At 37.3% G+C, this 15,388-nt stretch overlaps 1 protein-coding gene across 3 annotated transcripts in view; it reads left to right on the top strand.

Moving 5' to 3' along the window:
* The window catches only part of raver2 (ribonucleoprotein, PTB-binding 2), a 58,029-nt gene extending 42,981 nt beyond the window's left edge, over positions 1-15,048 (top strand). Inside the window, exons 8-17 of one of the 3 annotated variants that reach the window (XM_078789966.1) lie at positions 47-145; positions 2,257-2,368; positions 2,926-3,275; positions 4,963-5,071; positions 5,153-5,334; positions 7,021-7,125; positions 7,280-7,378; positions 8,183-8,401; positions 9,399-11,964; positions 13,615-15,048. In XM_078789966.1, coding sequence (XP_078646092.1) covers positions 47-145; positions 2,257-2,368; positions 2,926-3,275; positions 4,963-5,071; positions 5,153-5,334; positions 7,021-7,125; positions 7,280-7,378; positions 8,183-8,401; positions 9,399-9,539 — 1,416 coding nt within the window. In that variant the 3' untranslated portion in view covers positions 9,540-11,964; positions 13,615-15,048. Of the gene's footprint in view, positions 1-46; positions 146-2,256; positions 2,369-2,925; positions 3,276-4,962; positions 5,072-5,152; positions 5,335-7,020; positions 7,126-7,279; positions 7,379-8,182; positions 8,402-9,398; positions 11,965-13,614 lie in introns of those variants that run through there. The other 2 variants (XM_058073797.2, XM_078789967.1) reach the window with 2 other exon arrangements.
* The last annotated feature ends 340 nt before the right edge of the window (positions 15,049-15,388 follow it).

Raw genomic sequence — 15,388 nt, 5'->3', positions numbered from 1 at the left:
TTAGTGTGTGTGCGTGTTAAAACATGGGCTTCCTTTTACCTTTCAGAGGGCCATGCTTGGCAATGGACTCGTTCTGCAGAACCTCTTGCACATGCAGCTGGCTCAGCAGCAGCTATTACACATCAAGGACAAGTGCATCAGCAGCGTAAGACACCTGTGTGTACAGTGCATATGTATGTCTGCGCTTGTGACAAAGCATACAAAGTCATAAAGAATCATTTCAGTTTTTTTTCATGTTTTGGACACGTTTTATTTGCCTATTACCATTTTCAGCTTTAATATACCCGATTTTTTACCCAATCATGCTGGCCTGTATGAAATGAACAAACAAGTGAATTTTCATCAAATAGGATTGAATACTAGAAAAGCACTTGTTATTCACACCAAAATAATAATCCTGCATTCTGGTCTTTCATATTTTATAGAACCTCTTTGAAACTTGTCTTGTATTTTTTTTCAAGTGTTCTGACCATTTTTTGTGGAGTTATATACCCAAATGGGGGAAAAGGGCCTATCTTGCAATCCTTTCAAAAAATATCGGATACAGACTTTGATCTGGTTCTGATCTGATTTCCAACAATTCCTGAAAATTTCATTCAAATCCATTCATTCATTCATTCATTTTCTACCGCTTATCCTTATCCTTATGTCTTCGGGCGAGAGGCGGGGTACACCCTGGACCGGTCGCCAGCCAATCACAGGGCACATATAGACAAACAACCATTCACACTCACATTCATACCTATGGACAATTTGGAGTCGCCAATTAACCTAGCATGTTTTTGGAATGTGGGAGGAAACCGGAGTACCCGGAGAAAACCCACGCATGCACGGGGAGAACATGCAAACTCCACACAGAGATGGCCGAGGGTGGAATTGTACCCTGGTCTCCTAGCTGTGAGGTCTGCGAGCTAACCACTCAACCACCGTGCCACCCCAAATCCATTCAGAACCATTCAAATTATTTTGAATACAAACGGATAAAACGCCAACAAAATAAACAAATAAATATTTTTGTAGTTAAAACAGAAAATCTGTTTATGTCTGCTTTTTACCATGTAGACATGAAATGACACCTCTATAGTCAACTTAATATGCAGACAATGGGGGTCACTGCAGGGACACGAGAGACAGCCTCTGCTCATAATATAACAAGCTACCAACATGTTAGCCTAACTAGTTAGCCTCCAATTTAATTGTTTATACTTCAAATAGAGTGAATAAAGTCACAAAGTAAGAAGTGAAAATGTACCACTTCCACACACAATGCAGAACCTTTTTTCATAGAATGTAATCTAAGGTAATGTAACATTACTGACGCCTAGTGATCAGAATAATACATACAACGGGCGAGAGGCGGGGTACACCCTGGACCGGTCGCCAGCCAATCACAGGGCACATATAGACAAACAACCATTCACACTCACATTCATACCTATGGACAATTTGGAGTCGCTAATTAACCTAGCATGTTTTTGGAATGTGGGAGGAAACCGGAGTACCCGGAGAAAACCCACGCATGCACGGGGAGAACATGCAAACTCCACACAGAGATGGCCGAGGGTGGAATTGAACCCTCGTCTCCTAGCTGTGAGGTCTGCGAGCTAACCACTCGACCGCCGTGCCGCCCCAAATCCATTCAGAACCATTAAAATTATTTTGAATACAAACGGATAAAACAACCAATAAAATAAACAAAATAAACAATAAAATAAACAAATACATATTTTTGTAGTTAAAACATAGAAAATCTGGGTCACTGCAGGGACATGAGAGAGCTACCAACGTGTTAGCCTAACTAGTTAGCCTCCAATTTAATTGTTTATACTTAAGAAGGATTTCAAACAGAGTGAATAAAGTAACAAAGTAAGAAATGAAAATGTACCACTTCCACACACAATGCAGAACCTTTTTTCATAGAATGTAATTTAAGGTAATGTAACATTACTGACGCCTAGTGATCAGTCGCCAATTAACCTAGCATGTTTTTGGAATGTGGGAGGAAACCGGAGTACCCGGAGAAAACCCACGCATGCACGGGGAGAACATGCAAACTCCACACAGAGATACCCAAGCGGGAATGCATGTATTTTTAGACTATGACAGAAAGACATTTTATATTTTGGAGTTGAAGATTGCTTGTATTTCTGCTTTATGAACTTGTACATGCAGACAAAGAGATGCTTGTCTATGCCTGCCAGACTCTGCAGATTATTTTTTTTTGTGTCTGTTAACGTTCCCCTTCCACTTCCTCAGGCCTCCAGCCTTCTGGGAGATCCATCAAGGTTGCTGATACAGAAAGCATTACCTCTGCGGCCTCCAGGCCTGGTAACACTTGGCAAAGGCCTCCTGGGAGACTCTCCCTCAGGTCAGCAGCAATTCATCCGTAAACCCTTGATTAAAGTCTTGGTGTAATTACTACAAACAAATTAAACTTTGTTGGTGTACAAAATACATATTTTTAAAATCTGTTTATTGATTTTTTTTCTTCAGTATAGTGCAGCTTTTGATTGATCCACATACTGTAGCAATAACATAATGTTCTTTCTTGCAATTAAACAATACAAAATGAAGACATTATCGCTTTATTTGGCAGCATCTTTTAAGACTTTGAAGGTTTTGAGATGGATTCTGTGTGCAAAAAGCTTGGCCCGTGTGTCGGTGTGCATCCATTTTTTTATTGTAATGCAAGTCTTTCATCAGTGCACGTGCCTTGCGGGTTTGTAAGAAGCGAGGATGTCGTTTGCCTCAGCAATATTGGAATACATCCATGTGATTAAGGGTGTGTAGATCTTTGTTGGTGTGCATCTCTGATTTCACATGGCCTTACGTTTGTATGTTTATTCTCATTAAATGTAGGATACTATGCTGTGATTATTGTCCTCACTTTTTTTTTCATTTTTTCCCTAACTATTTCACCAACAGAATTAGGCCAGGAACCTATGCCGGCATCAACCCACAATGCCACAGTGGTGGTGTCAGCAGCAGGTGTGATGTCCTATCTCCAACCTCGAGCTGACGGAGGAAAACCAAATGCCATCCAATCTATCTGCACAACTTCAGCTTCCTCTTTGTCCTCCGCCACCTCTTCTTCCTCCTCCACCAGCTCTGGTGATAGACAGCCCGTCCCTGCAGGGAGTGTACTTCAGGGACAGCACTACTCTTTGGGATTCAGTAACTCAGGCTTGGGTACAGCTCCACCTAAACCCCCAGGAGGAGTTTATCCATCCATGGGGCATCACAGCGGTACAGATGGCTCCACACAAGCCAGCCTGGTGAGAGAAACCAACGCCACCACATACCATGTGCTATGTACGGTGGAACGTCGTTAACACAGTTTGTCATCATTGTTGACATTTTTATACTTTAATCTGCACCAAACATGCTCTCTTCTATTAAGGAGTTGCATCATCACCTCTTTGTGCTTCTCATGCAAAACCAAGGCTTACAAAAACTGAGGTTCCACTGTTGTTCTATCCTTGTAATGTAATTTAAATCTAGTAATTAATTATACTTGAGCTGCATGGCGGCCGAGTGGTTAGTGCGCAGGCCTCACAGCTAAGCGAGCCGAGTTCAATTCCACCCTCGGCGATCTCTGTGTGGAGTTTGCGTGGGTTTTCTCCAGGTATTCCGGTTTCCTCCCACATTCCAAAAACATGCTAGGTTAATTGGCGACTCCAAATTGTCCATAGGTATGAATGTGAGTGTGAATGGTTGTTTGTCTTAATTTGCCCTGTGATTGGCTGGCGACCAGTCCAGGGTGTACCCCGCCTCTTGCCCAAAGACAGCTGGGATAGGCTCCAGCAACTCCCGCGACCCTCGTGAGGAAAAGCGGTAGAAAATGAATGAATGAATGAATCTGCACCAAACATGCTCTCTTCTATTAAGGAGTTGCATCATTACCTCTTTGTGCTTCTCATGCAAAACCAAGGCTTACAAAAACTGAGGTTCCACTGTTGTTGTATCCTTGTATGGAAACATCTAAAATAATGAATTAAAATATAGTAATTAATTATACTTGAGCTGCACGGCGGACGAGTGGTTAGTGCGCAGGCCTCACAGCTAAGCGAGCCGAGTTCAATTCCACCCTCGGTGTGGAGTTTGCGTGGGTTTTCTCCGGGTACTCCGGTTTCCTCCCACATTCCAAAAACATGCTAGGTTAATTAGCGACTCCAAATTGTCCATAGGTATGAATGTGAGTGTGAATGGTTGTTTGTCTATATGTGCCCTGTGATTGGCTGGCGACCAGTCCAGGGTGTACCCCGCCTCATGCCCAAAGACAGTTGGGATAGGCTCCAGCACCGCCGCAACCCTCGTGAGGATAAGCGATAGAAAATGAATAAATGAATGAATTATACTTAAATACTTTTGGATGATTGATTGATGATTGATTTTTCAGTTGGCACACTGTTTCTCGTTCTTCCTTATCAGGAATACACACACAGACGCACACACACACACACACACATACTGTGTGAATGACTAGGAGAGTGATGAAAAGCTCGGGTTTCTGTCCTTTTGGTATATTGTATTAACCTTTAAGTTTGGATCCCATCTGCGTCCTGCTCTCTTGGCCCATTTAGCGGCACAAATAAAACAACCTGTCAGTTTTCCTGCAGCCACCCTGTCTGCCGCCTGTGCTCGCCTATATCTCGAAATGAAAAGCTGCTAACATCCTCATTCGGTGTGCAGAGAAAATCACAGCACTCGATTTCTTAGGGGAACACAGTCCAATCCCAGGGCTACCTCTTGTAAAGTTTTTTTTCTTTCTTAATGAAGAGAATAGCGTGATTAGTGAGTGTGATTAGAATGTAATTAACAGAGCACAATCCTCTCAGGTTCACAGAGCCTCCTAAGGCTCAATAAAATCATTGTCAATCAAGGTAACATTAGTACAGTATGCAGTGCACCAACTAGTATTGTATTTCATTGTATTTATAAATGTCACATATGTCTTCTCAGGTAAGCAATGGTCAGAGTTCTCTGCTCGGAGACCCCCCTAAAGATGTCAGACTGCCCTCTAATCCTTACCTTAATCTGGCCAGCGTAATGCCAGGGATGGTTCTGCAAGGTAAAAACCGATACAAATGATATGCGTATACATTGTACTCTGCTGTGTGATCGCATTTTGGTTGATTTCATTATTCCCCAGGGTCTCTGGGCAGTAAACCCCAGGGAGGGCAGCCCGGCTCGGCTATGTACAGCAACACATCGGCCCCCATTGTCTCCCAGGGTAGTGGCTCCTTCTCCCACAGCGCAGCCGCTCCCACAACAACCCCATACAGCACTGATGCTTCCACTGACTACAGCCAGTACAACCAGGCATACACACAGGTACTGCAACATGAACACAAAAATGCACCAACTGATGAATTTTTAATTACAACTCACTCATCCAGACCAACGATTCCTCATTCTTTAACAGTTGTAATCTTCACTCGCTAAATGTACTGCAAAAAAGGTCAGTAAGGATAATTCATAATGCCGCCTACAGAGAACATACTAACTCCTTATTTCTAAAATCACAAATACTTCAACTTGCTGATATAGTTCATCTTCAAACAGCTAAAATAATGCATAAGGCTAAAAATAACCAATTAGCTAAAAATGTCATCCAATACTTCTCTACAAGAGAGGAGAAATATGATCTCAGGGAAGAACTACATTTGAAACACTTATATGCTAGGACAGGGGTGGGCAAACTACGGCCCGGGGGCCACATCCGGCCCGCCAAGTGTTTGAATACGGCCCGCCCAATCTTTCCAAAGTATTTCATTTAAACTCAACATACAACCTGGCATCATGGCCTGAGCCAACCTTTTGATGGTTTTATCAATTTCGTTTTTTGACATGGTCTGTTGTTTACAAAGTGCTCCTGAAAAAAGGGACACAAGCACATAATAATAATAATAATAATTATTATTATTATTAGATTATTATAATTATTATTAGAGCTATTATGATTATTACAATTATTATATTAATACTAATTATTATATTAATTATATATAATATTATTGTTATATTTGCATATTTTACATAATAATAATATAATAATTATTATTTTAATTTTATTGTAATTATTATAATATTTTATTATTTTTAAAATATTTAAATATAAATATAAATATATAAATATATAAATTATATTATATTATATTATATTATATTATATTATATTATATTATATTATATTATATTATATTATATTATATTATATTATATTATATTATATTATATTATATTATATTATATTATATTATATTATATTATATTATTGTATTTTACATGTAAATATAAATATAAAATACAATAATACCAGGTGGACTGTTACGTGTAAAGTATAATATATAGTCTCACCCCCCGTAAATTTTGTCATATCAATGCGGCCCGCGAATCAAAAAGTTTGCCCACCCCTGTGCTAGGACTACGTTAAAAAGCCATAGCATTTCAGTATGTGGAATCAAACTATGGAATGGATTGAGTAAGGAAATCAAACAATGCACAACGATGAGCCAATTCAAGAAACAATACAAGCAGTTGATGTTTGCTAAATACAAGGATGAAGAGTCTTGAACCAGTCATGATGTGCTATATATATCACTATATTGACACTTACTATGGTACCCATTATGTCATTGGATGCTCATATCACCTTGTACTTCGGTATGAGGTACATTATTTAAAAAAAAACAAAAAAAAAACTTAAATTGTATTATGGAAAGCAGGAAGTGAACAAATGTAACAGTTACTGATTGTAAAAGTACCAGATGGAGGGGTAGAATTTAATAAGCTTTGCTTCTTCCTACTCCTTTTGGACATGTGGAACTGTGAACTGATTATGGGATGCATTCAATTGTAATCTGATGCATGTTCAAATGAAATAAAACCATTACCAATGAAAAATAATGACAACAACAACAACAAGGAAAAGTCCTACGCAGGATGACAAATGCACTTTCTGGCCACTCAGCTTACAGTGATTGCATGCGGTGATTTGTATGACGGTGTGGTGTGTAGGAAGCCATGCAGCAGTGGTACCAGCACTACCAAACAGCACAAGGATACAGCTCTGCTACACCGCAGGAAAGCACAGCCACTGATTACAACAAGGACCACACACAGGTAACCCACACACTCATTTGCATTTGTCTTGTACTTTTGTATTCGTAATCATATATAAAATATATAAAATCATATATAAAAAATGTATGGTGGTTTGAAGTATTGTGAGAGTTTCATGACAATATGTTTAGCTCTTTGTTTTCTTGTTTTCAAGGTTCCACCGGTTTCCAACTATGGTGATTACAGTTCCTATATGCAGACAGTCACTCAGTACTACTCTCAGTCCACTGCGGCGCAGGCCTATGCCAACAAGGTATGCACACACACACACACACACACACACTTCTTTCTGATACTTAAAATGTCTTAAAATGTAATTAAAATTGCATCTTATTATTTTGAGTTCATTATAAACTGGTTTGGGGCGACATGGTGGTCTAGTGGTTAGCGCGCAGACCTCACAGCTAGGAGACCAGGGTTCAATTCCACCCTCGGCCATCTCTGTGTGGAGTTTGCATGTTCTCCCCCGTGCATGCGTGGGTTTTCTCCGGGTACTCCGATTTTCCTCCCACATTCCAAAAACATGCTAGGTTAATTGGCGACTCCAAATTGTCCATAGGTATGAATGTGAGTGTGAATGGTTGTTTGTCTATATGTGCCCTGTGATTGGCTGGCGACCACGCCTCATGCCCGAAGACAGCTGGGATAGGCTCCAGCACCCCCCTTGTGAGGAAAAGTGGTGGAAAATGAATGAATGAATGAATAAACTGGTTTGTTTTGATTTTATTGAGTTGTATATGAGTTGTAAATATGTAATTACATTTTATTATGATAAAGGAACAGTTCAGATTTTTTTTAACATGAAGTAGTATGGCATCCTCATCAGCAGCGTAGTGCATCCACATTGACTTACCCTCCACTTGGTTCTGGAACGCAGATGCAGACGTGTTACTCTTTTGAACGCATATTGTTTTCTGAAGCCAAATTGTTGACTTTTATTGTTTACCCCCATCACCAAAATCTGACTAGAAATGGGCTCACGGAACCAAGTGGGGGTAAGCCGCTGTTGACGAGGATCTCATACATGATATTATATTTGGAAGTGTATTTTAAACAGGAAGTCGATGTATACAAGTCTCTAGGCGTCTCCCTGCATGCTGTCAACAATGGCGTGGCTCCTCCCCCGGCTGTCCTACCGCCTGCCGCCGTGCTGCCAGCCTACGGCACCCTGCCTCTAATGCCCGGCTTCATTGGTGCGCCACACCCAGCGGCGGCCACGTCAAGTCCCGCCACGCACCCACACGCTTCCGCCACAGATTGGAACACCTACTATTATGTGAGTAGAAGAGCAGCATGATCCACACGGAACGCTCATGACAGTGACATGTATGTTTGGGTCGTTCTTGGAACTTTATTACATTTAAAAAAGACAAACATTTCATCTTGTACCTAGCTCTGATATTAGCGGGCACTATTACTTGGTGGCAATGGGGAAAATAGACGAGAACAGTCTTGTTTGCTTAAAAATGAACCAGTCGTGGGCTTTATTATGTCTATCGTGTTTTCATTGCTGGTTGTCTGTAAATAAGCACGGTTGAGGATCCAATTTGATTTCAACTTTTTCCTCATGTTAACATGAGCGTATCGCGGAACGTCGACATCCCAATGCATCTGCAGTCGTGCAATATGAGCTGCAAAGTGGTTTCACTACAGTAGCTTCCACAGACAGCAGGACTCCATTATTGCCTGAGCCGATGCTGGTGCTGCTGTTTCTCACTCGTCTGGTCTGCTTTTAACGTGTAACGTAAAAAAAAACAGCTGACAGAAGGGGTGGACCTTTTCAGACAACGATGATGATGATGATGATGATGAGAGACAGGATGCAGAAGCGTGAGCTCAGCACTGTCTCTAAAGAGATTTCCATTTGTTTGTACAGACCGCCTATTGTGGCCTCGCTTAATACTGCTAAACCCTGCTAGCGGGCTGTTAACCCAAAACACAAACACAGGATGTTTGCATTATTTCCCTCTTTTTATATAGTCATAGCCTGTATATTTTTTATTTACATAGATCTGTCAATACTTACTACTAATGTACTTATAAAAATTGCACTTCTGGTTGGATGCTAACTGCATTTTGTTGCCCTGTACAAGTGACATGAGCAATAACAATAAAGTTGAATCTAATCTAATCTAATCTAATCTTTTTGTCAACGCAAATTCCATGTAATGTCATATAGAAACTATTAATGATATAAATTACTTTCTATTTTTTTACATTTGTCAAATAAACACTTGTCTTGCCTCTAATGGACGTCCTCTTCTGCTCTGTAGAATCAGACCCGGGGCCATAAGAGGGAGTACCCCCAGTTGGCGGTGCAGGACGTGACATCATCAGATGGTGGCTACATTGGGCAGCACTCCCAAGGCCTTGGGGGGCAGTATGCTGACTATTTCAAGAGAAAGAGGCTCTAGGATGAAGCAAACCCAAGACTCTCACTAGGGGGTCTGTGGTCACAGCTCCCTCTAGTGGCTTTTTTGTGGCTGTACCAATCTTTTAGGCGCAATAGATGAGCACACCACAGTACTTCGATATAATATTTGCTTTTGTCGCGTTCAAGCCTTAACACCTAACTAAATTGTTGAGGGGTTTTTTTTTTGTGGGGGGGTCAGATTGTCAACTATACTAGTATTACCTTGTACAAGTCTGACATAATGCAGGGGTGTCCAAAGTGTGGCCCATGGTTAAACAAACAACTAAAAATATAAAAGCAGTCATTTTGCAAGAATAAAGTTACAATATTAGGAGAGAAAAAGTGAGAATAAAGTCGGAATATTCTGAGGAAAATTTTTCCAAAGCATAAAATTGAAAAAGATATATTTTGTCACATTTTAAAATGAATAAGAAACAAAAAAGCAAGAATGAAGTTGCAAATTTTTGAAAATTAGGTTGTGGGTAAATTTATGATATTACGAGAATTAAGTCATAATATTGCGAGAAAAAATGTGTTCTCTTAAAGGGAATAAATTGTCATTTTATGAACATAAAGTCAGAAAATATGTCATTTTTGAGACATATTGAAGATTATTATGAGAAACAAAACAAATCATGAAATTTTAAATATTCTGAGGATTTTTTTTCCAAAGCATAAAATTGAAAAAAAAATATTTTCTCACATTTTTAAATTAATAAGAAACAAAAAAGCAAGAATGAAGTTGCAAATTTTGGAAAATCAGGTTGGGTAAATTTATGATATTACGAGAATTTAAGTCATAATATTGCAAGAAAAATTTTGTTCTCTTAAAGGGAATAAATTGTCATTTTATGAACATAAAGTCAGAAAATATGTCATTTTTGGAGGCTATATACAGTAGTAATAGAGACATATTGAAGATTATTATGAGAAACAAAACAAATAATGAAGTTTTAAATATTCTGAGGAAATTTTTTCCAAAGCATAAAATTGAAAAAAAAAAAATTTCTCACATTTTAAAATTAATAAGAAACAAAAAAAAGCAAGAATGAAGTTGCAAATTTTGGAAAATTAGGTTGTGGGTAAATTTATGATATTACGAGAATTTAAGTCATAATATTGCGAGGAAAATTGTGTTCTCTTAAAGGGAATAAATTGTCATTTTATGAACATAAAGTCAGAAAATATGTAATTTTTGGAGGCTATATACAGTAGTAATAGAGACATATTGAAGATTATTATGAGAAACAAAACAAATCATGAAGTTTTAAATATTCTGAGGAAATTTTTTCCAAAGCATAAAATTGAAAAAAAAATATTTTCTCACATTTTAAAATTAATAAGAAACAAAAAAGCAAGAATGAAGTTGCAAATTTTTGAAAATTAGGTTGTGGGTAAATTTATGATATTCCGAGAATTAAGTCATAATATTGTGAGGAAAAAATGTGTTCTCTTAAAGGGAATAAATTGTCATTTTATGAACATAAAGTCAGAAAATATGTCATTTTTGGAGGCTATATACAGTAGTAATAGAGACATATTGAAGATTATTATGAGAAACAAAACAAATCATGAAATTTTAAATATTCTGAGGAAATTTTTTCCAAAGCATAAAAATGAAAAAAAAAATATTTTCTCACATTTTAAAATGAATAAGAAACAAAAAAAAGCAAGAATGAAGTTGCAAATTTTGGAAAATTAGGTAGGGTAAATTTATGATATTACGAGAATTTAAGTCATAATATTGCGAGAAAAAATGTGTTCTCTTAAAGGGAATAAATCGTCATTTTATGAACAATAATGAAAGTCAGAAAATATGTAATTTTTAGAGGCTATATACAGTAGTAATAGAGACATATTGAAGATTATTATGAGAAACAAAACAAATAATGACGTTTTAAATGTTGGAAAAAAGTTATAATATTATGAGAATGAAGTCGAAATATTATGGGAATAAAATATTGAGAGGGAAAAACACAAAAATGGAAAAGCCCAGGCAAAAAAAGGAGAAAAATATTGTAATACGCTTTTTCACCTACAGTATATTACAAAGCTGAAATGCAGGCTGTTTTTTCGTAAAATATATATAACATCTTATTATACCTACATGGGTTGGTTCACCGAATATGAAATATCAATATCAATTTCTGATAGAAAGGTTTGGATATCCCGTAGAAAAACCAATATTTATGTACGTACTTATACACTGTCGTCCGACTTGTCTTGAACCTTATAGTCCAACCTGTCATTCCCTTACGTCTTCTTATATAAATAGACAATTTGAATGTGGTGTTAATGAGTGTGCCTATGCTGTATCTGTAGGAAGTGTCAGCCATTTTTCATCCCAACACTGGGAGGACATCAGGAAACAGGGCATGGACCAATAAGAGCCCTGAGTTGCGTTGGCTTACAAGAGCGTGTAGTCAGTAAGTATACTGTACTTGTGTATATATACTACAGTGTCATACACCACCTACCAAGCCACACTATACGTATACTGTATGTATTTATATCTATAAAGGATGTCGCTCCGCTTGTATAGAAATACTTTTATTAGCTTGTTTGCTTTTGTTGTATGTTGGATATTTGTAAGCTAATGTTAGCGTAGTCCCTACAAAGTGACTCCAACCTTCCGCTCCAACAGCCTTTAGTCATCTTCAGATCACCCTATAGAGTTTCTCTTGGATTTAGGTCTGGGTTCTTCCGATCCTTATTTATTTAAATGTATGCTACAGGCTATTGTTTTGAAAAAAAAACGGGACAATTCTACTCATCTGCAGCAGACAGAGCTTATTAAAATGTACAATAGTCGAAATATTTCGACATCAGTGTTTCCCACAGGACTGTAATCTATTTGTGGTGTAGCCACGGAATTTGCAAAATTGGCAATGACGTATAAATCATAAGACTAGAGTATTCAATTCTGCCCTCGTCCATCTCTGTGTGGAGTTTGCATGTTCTTCCTGCGCATGCGTGGGTTTTCTTCTCGCCCGAAGACAGCTGGGATAGGCTCCAGCAATCCCCGCGACCCTCGTGAGGAAAAGCGGTAGAAAATGAATAATAATAATAATAATAATATACTGATCTGATGTCCTTGTCAAGCTTGAGTTGGGAGGGAATAACGTCAAATGGGGACGTCCAACCTACACCCAGCTGCAGATATCTGCTGTAGAAGAGCACATCGTAAATAGAGAGACAGTATCTTCCGTTGTGTTGCAGTCTCTTTAAATCGGGGGTGTCCAAAGTTTTTCCCGCTGAGGCCTGCATATTCAAAACCCAAACTTTTACATTTTGTTTTGAAAACCAACCCATTTCCTGTCGATATGCAAAGACATTTTTCATATTTAAAGAACCAACAGCCAGCATCTGAGATTTATTTGTGTCACAGCGTATTATTAGTCAAAAATTTGCACTTTTTTTGCTGTTTTTCCTCAAACCTTTTTTCATGCAATATTATATATTTATTCTCATATTTGGACTTTATTAACCGAAATTTTATGTTTTTTTTTCTTTTTTTATAAAATTTATAAAAAAAAATTTAACTTGCTTAATAGTTAAAATTACTGTTCTTTTTTCCCCCATTTTGTTTTTTTTTTAAATCTTCTTGTTGATTGGTATTTTTAGACTGTACCTAGGTCAGTTTACAAAAATGGTGCTTTGGACAGCCCTGCTTTCAAAATAAGATATCTGGTAGACCGCCTCCCATTAAGGGGGGTCCTGCAGCCAAACCAGTTGAGAACCGCTAATGTAGCAAGTCTGAATACTTGCTAAAGTTGGCAACACTGATCCCCTTATACTTTGTCTTCTTATCCTTTTGTACACCATGTGCGCTAGATTTGGTTTATGATCTAGGGCCAACATGTATTTGTGGCAGTCCTAATGTATTTGTGGCGGGCCACCGCCTGTGGGAAACACTGGTATTGAAAACAAAGGATGTGAATACAAACCAATACTAGCACTATCTAGGGTATTGTTTTGAAAGCTGACTTCTATTTTTGTCCAGTAGGAGCCCTGCAGGAAGTCATAGGTCAAAGGTCATATCAATATTGTTGTTTTTTTTTCATCTTTTCTTGCAGGGACGACACATTTACTTTAGAAGTTTGTATTTGCCGCTTATGCTGGAGTGTTTTTTTCTTTGGTAGGTGTTTTTTGGAGCTTGACTTGCTCTTTATGAAGTCATTGTACTCTAACCACTTTGTACATACATTACTCTGTAGTACTCTGTAGTACTCTGGTTCTTCCATACTGCGTTTGAGATTTATTGGTGGGCAACACTTGCTGTGTTTGTGTGTAGTTGTGTGTGTGTAGTGACATGTGTACCTATGAGTGTTACGTACATGTACACGTGTTACATACATACATGTTTTACGTGGTACTTCACAACGCCGAGTTGATGTTGCTGCAATAAGAGAAGGGCGAGTGTGTTTTTTTTTTTTTTTTTTTGGACCAGCCCACTGGAGTCAATGCTCATCACAACTTTTCTGCACCTTAGAATCGTCTTTTTTAGGCAAAAATTTACTTTTACAAAAGTAAATAAGACTTTATGAGAAAAACGTGTTTTTACTTTTCTTACTACTTTAGTCCACATAACTTTTATTGTGCAGGCTGTGAGCTAATAACACTGGTGTCATGTCCGACTGTAATTATTCAATGAACGAGGGCTTGCTACTTTAGTATTACTGCTTGCTACGTCCACCCTGGCAATAACCAAGACTGCTGTACGATGCTGAATGTATCATATTCATTTTTTTATCGTTGAAATCAATGGTTCTCAATATGTCAAGTTCCCCCTGTGGAATATTTTGTTCAGAATATCTGATTTTATTGTCTAAAACTGTGTAAACATCTGTAAAATAATTCTGAGATTTTGAGAATAAAGTAGAAAATTTATGAGGAAAAATGTTGTACATTTTTTTGTAAAAAAAAGTCGTACATGATGAGAAAAAGTCGTATACTTACGAGAAAATAAGTTGTAATTCTCTGTGAAAAAGGTGTTTATTTACAAGTATAAAGTCATACATTTCCGAGAATAAAATCATAATTTTTACAAGAAAGAAGTTGTACATTTACAGGAAAAAAAGTTGACGAGAAAAAAATATAAAGTCGTAAAAAAAAAGGCATTCATGAGGAAAAAGTTGTAAGACGAAATAACAAAGACGAAATATTTCAAGAATGACGTTGTAAATGTATAAAGTCGAAACATTCCGAGAATACATTTACGGGAAAATAGTTGTAAATGTATGTGAAAATATTAGCAAATTTACGAGGAAAAAATTGAACATTTATGACAATAAAGTCGTACATAAAAGTCGTACATTTACGGCAAAAAAAAAAAATTTGTTTACACGAAAAAAAACTGTAAATTTACGAGAATAAAGTTTAAACATTCTGTTAATGAAGAAATACATTTTCTCGAAAAAGTTGTACATTTATGAGAAAATAGTTGAAATTTGACGACAATAAGGTTGTAAATTTATGAGAATTTTTTTTTAAATTTCAATAGAAAATAGTTGTAAATTTACAGGGAAAAATATAGTCTTAATTTTACGGGAAAAGGGCTTGAAATATGTGGAAAAAAAATTATACGTTTACAAGACAATTACGAGGATAAAGTCGTAAAAAAAAGTTGTAACATAATGAGAAAGTCACAAATTCATGAGAAAAATGTAGTACATTTACGAAAAAAAAGTCTTAAATTTACAATAAAAAGAGAAAAAAACTTTTACATTTTTACAGTAGGAAAAAAAAGTAAAAGGTAAAATAAAGTTGTAATTAAATTACAAGAAAATAGTAGTATTTTGAGTAAAAAGTCATACATTTACGAGAATTAAAGTCTATGAGAAACCCATA

Source organism: Doryrhamphus excisus, linkage group LG4 (assembly GCF_037039965.1).
Source record: "Doryrhamphus excisus strain RoL-2023G ecotype Guam linkage group LG4, RoL_Dexc_Guam_v1.1, whole genome shotgun sequence".
NCBI lineage: Eukaryota > Metazoa > Chordata > Actinopteri > Syngnathiformes > Syngnathidae > Doryrhamphus > Doryrhamphus excisus.
Note: the sequence above shows the minus strand (reverse complement) of the source record. Positions and strands in the feature narration are given on the sequence as shown.